Source organism: Mytilus trossulus, unplaced genomic scaffold (assembly GCF_036588685.1).
Source record: "Mytilus trossulus isolate FHL-02 unplaced genomic scaffold, PNRI_Mtr1.1.1.hap1 h1tg000373l__unscaffolded, whole genome shotgun sequence".
Classification (NCBI taxonomy): domain Eukaryota; kingdom Metazoa; phylum Mollusca; class Bivalvia; order Mytilida; family Mytilidae; genus Mytilus; species Mytilus trossulus.
In genome coordinates this window covers 2630647-2634618 of record NW_026963340.1, presented here as the reverse complement: position 1 = coordinate 2634618, position 3972 = coordinate 2630647, and the positions used below count along the sequence as shown (strand labels likewise).

The 3972-nt window shown below is 38.3% G+C and overlaps 1 protein-coding gene across 1 annotated transcript; it reads left to right on the top strand.

Moving 5' to 3' along the window:
- Positions 1-1028: 1028 nt before the first annotated feature.
- LOC134701966 (E3 ubiquitin-protein ligase TRIM33-like) lies at positions 1029-3486 on the top strand. The gene has a single exon (XM_063563086.1). It carries the CDS (start codon positions 1029-1031, stop codon positions 3435-3437), a length of 2409 nt encoding a protein of 802 aa, XP_063419156.1. The 3' UTR covers positions 3438-3486.
- Positions 3487-3972: the final 486 nt, after the last annotated feature.

The following is a 3972-nucleotide window of genomic DNA, read 5'->3' as shown; positions in this document are numbered from 1 at the left end:
AACACAATGCGCTACACAGACTATCTAAGAGCAAAATTTGAAATGAGAAAGTTCATCTACATTTCGTTTAAATGACCACACATAGGCCTATATATGATTTGTTAATTTAGAAATAAAATTGTAACTGTGTAACCCAAATATTCTGTTCATCGAAAATCGTGATTTTAAGTTTCTATTGTCTCTTTCAATGCCCAACGACAAAAGGTACCATGATAGACATATATAATAGATCACTATCCTGTCTTTTACATATATATTGATACAAGGAGAAGTGGGACACGCGTCAACAAGACAGCAATAAACAAAACTATAAACATAAACAAACAAAAATACCCCAAAACTTTAAGAGGGCAACTTTAAGTCTTCAACAACAGAAAGGCGTCTTCTATATTCCGTTATGTATTAAAATATTCAAAGATTTGTTTAAGCCCAATACTCAAAATGACAAAAAAATACAAAAATAAGATAAAGTTTTCCTCCTAGCGTAGATAGGCATATAACACGTGGCGCTGTTTCACTAGTTTCTCAGACGATTACGCTCTATAAATCGCCTCGAATTGAAGCAAGTTGTAAAGCATTCGACACGAGACAACCTAAATGTCATCAACATAAAATTACTAAATTGAGTAAAATTCTAAGCGCCATTAAAGCCACAAGCTAGTTTCCTGACTTGGAACAAACACTACATATACAAGGATGGGTTCAAACTTTTAAAATTACCATAAGCTTCATAAATAAACGAATATACCAATGCGTATCCCACAATTTAAAATTTTGAATGTATATAGGTGCAGTTTCTGGGGTTCTTCTTAAGAATAGTGGGGGAGAGGGTTCCAGTCTCGTAATTTTCAAAAATAGAGAGTTTTACTCTCTTTTCGATCAAACAATACTACAAAAAAATTAGGGGTGGGGTATTGGCCTATATTGTATAGCCTCTTTCCTTTTTATATATCTTATGGGAATTAAAAAATATATGAAACACTTTATTATAAGTCGCATGCTAATACTATTATTTTATTCTTCAGACAATGTCTTCGATTGCTGCTGATGTTATAGACCCGGATGTGGCAGATACCTTTTTGACATGTTCAGTCTGTGAAGAACCTTTTAAGAATCCCGTTGGACTTCCATGTCTTCATTCCTTCTGCAAAGAATGCCTGACTAAACATATATTGTCCACAACGAAAGCACAGAAGAATCCGAAAGCCTTTACTTGTCCGAAATGCAAAAGACATGTAGATTCACCAGATCCGCATCAGCCGCCGCATTCATGGGCCGATTTATTTCCACCGAACCATTTTGTACTAAGTTTAATGGAGGGTGTAAAAATAAGAAGTGATTCTCAAAAATGCGATCCATGTTCAAGGAGAAATGAAAAGGTCATTGCTATAAGGTGGTGCAAAGAATGTGGTGAGGCATTATGTCAGCAATGCGAAGGGTTCCATAGGTCAATGAAATATTCACAGCATCACCATTTGGTTAGTATGGAGGAACTAAAAACTCAACCAATCAAAAACACCGTATCAAGACCACCATGTCCAGATCACGAGGGAACACTTCTCGGTTTCTTTTGTGAAGATCATAACCAGGTCGTCTGCTCGTCATGCGTAACTATTGATCATCGAAAATGCAAACACGTCACGACAACTGCAGAAGCAGCCGAAAAGCAATACGTAGATGCAGAAACTTTGTCAGAAAAGTTGAAGCTTCAGCGTGATTGGTCACGTCGTATTGCTGAGAACAGAAGACACAGCGCACGTGTTCTCGAGGATTCAACCAATCAAATTCGGCACCAGATAACAAGCATACGACAACAAATAAATGACCTACTCGTTCAAAAAGAGGTAAAAATACTAGAGGAACTGAAAACTGCTCACGCTGAAGAAAAAGAACAATACGACAAAGTTATAGAAACATGTGATGGTCTGGTGAGCACGACGGAAAACGCGATCGCTTTAATTCAAAATTCAATGCGCCATGGTTCCGATACAGATGTCATACTTGCCATAGATAATGTCAAAAATGAATCTCAGTCCTGCGAGAACAAATTAGCAGACTTAACAACCAGATTAAAAGATCTGTTCATCAATTTCAGCGCAGATAGCACCTTGCAAGCAGTCGTTAACGGATTAGATGATCTTGGTAGGTTGACCACAACTCAAGCAAACGTCAATCTTACCGCACCATACAACGTAGAACCAATGACTTATCGCAGCGATCACACACATCGGGATCATATTCACCACGAACACACACATCGAGATCACATTCACCACGAACACACACACCGGGAACATGACCACCATGACCGCACACATCGTGACCATCAGCATCACGAAACTCGGCATACCCATACACACCGTGATGATAAACGCAGAGAAATAGAGATCGAATCTGTTCGTAGCCTGCCGTTGTCTCCAATCAGTACTGCACGAAAATCACCTGTTGCTATGCCACCAGCAGCACACCAGAGAAAGGCATTAACACCTCCTTATGAAATTACAAGATCACCAGTAGTAACACCCCGTAAACTTAGGAAACGAAGTCCAAGCCCACTTCCACCATTAATGCTTCCGAAATCGGTTTCACCATTTCCATACAATCGGATAATACCGAGGCCAGCAACGTTAGAAACATTTTTCAAGGGTCGAACTAGCAATGATCGTGAAAATTGCTGTTTTACTGGAGCGGATATAATTCAGGACGGCAGAATTATTCTATGCGACCAAACCCATAGAAAAGTGAAAGTGTTTAATCACAACTACCAGTGGTGTGGGGAGAAGGTGTTGTCTGCTAAACCGTACGATGTTTGTTGTATCGGAGGTTCTGATATTGCAGTTACGCTTCCGACTGAGAAGAAAATACAACTGTATACTGTACGCGATAGCGATTTCATATGCATTGCAAACATCCAGACTGGTGCAAAATGTTATGGAATTGCATATGCTCAAAAGAAATTTGCAGTATGCTGTTTCTCGGCACCGCCCTCCGTTAAACTAATGTCTCGGGATGGTCGAGAGCTAAAAACAATTGCACGAGATATGGCCGGAAATGACTATTTCAATTTTCCAGATTATGTAGCCATGGACAAAAATACAAGGAACATCTACGTGACAGACCGGTATAGAAAAAGCATTTCTTGTATAACTGCACTAGGCGAAAAACGGTGGGAGATTCGTTACGACAACTTGAAAGTACCACGTGGGATAGCCGTTTACGGAAGTAAAGTTTTTGTAGCCGGATGTCGATCTCACACAATCGTCCAGCTCAATATAGATGGCGATATTCTCGGGGACATAATTTCGGAAGGCATTAGCTATCCAACCAAAATAGTAGTTCATCCGAACGGAGAAAACATCCTCGTTACACAACATCAAGCCACCCTTATCGATGTAGAGAAAAATATGGTGAAAATCTTTAGCCTGAATAATCAGTGACATTAATAAATGACTTGTATTGAACCCAAAAAGCCATGACGATGAAATGCAAACTAAACAGTAGAATTAGCATGAAAAATTTTGAAATATCGGAAGCAATACACTTGTTGTTTCCTTCTTTCTCGTAGCTGGTCATCTTTGAATTTGAATTATTAGTTCTAATGTATTGTTTATTTTTTAGAACTGATTGGGACTAGAATATCATAAACTATCAAATGACAAGTTCATATTTCCTGGCTTACTTTATAAAATGTGTATTAGTAGTAACAGACTGGGTTTTATAAAGTTTTAGTTTCCTTATTTTCTGTGACAATAGTTTAACGTTTGCTGTGATATTAACTATAAGTTTAAAATTAAATGTTTTTATTCATAGTCTCAACTTGATGTATTGGAACACAATATTAATTGGACAACTATCAGGCATAGCGTATTAGCCAACAGACAAGAGCCGAGCAACGCGGTACATAGAAGATGCGGATGTTTTCTTAGAATAAGTTATTGTTTGCATTTTGTCCAGCAACGAATAAGACAAAAA

Coding starts and splice junctions, on each gene's coding strand:
- LOC134701966 (XM_063563086.1), top strand. CDS start 1,029: ATGTCTTCGATTGCTGCTGATGTTATAGACCCGGATGTGGCAGATACC.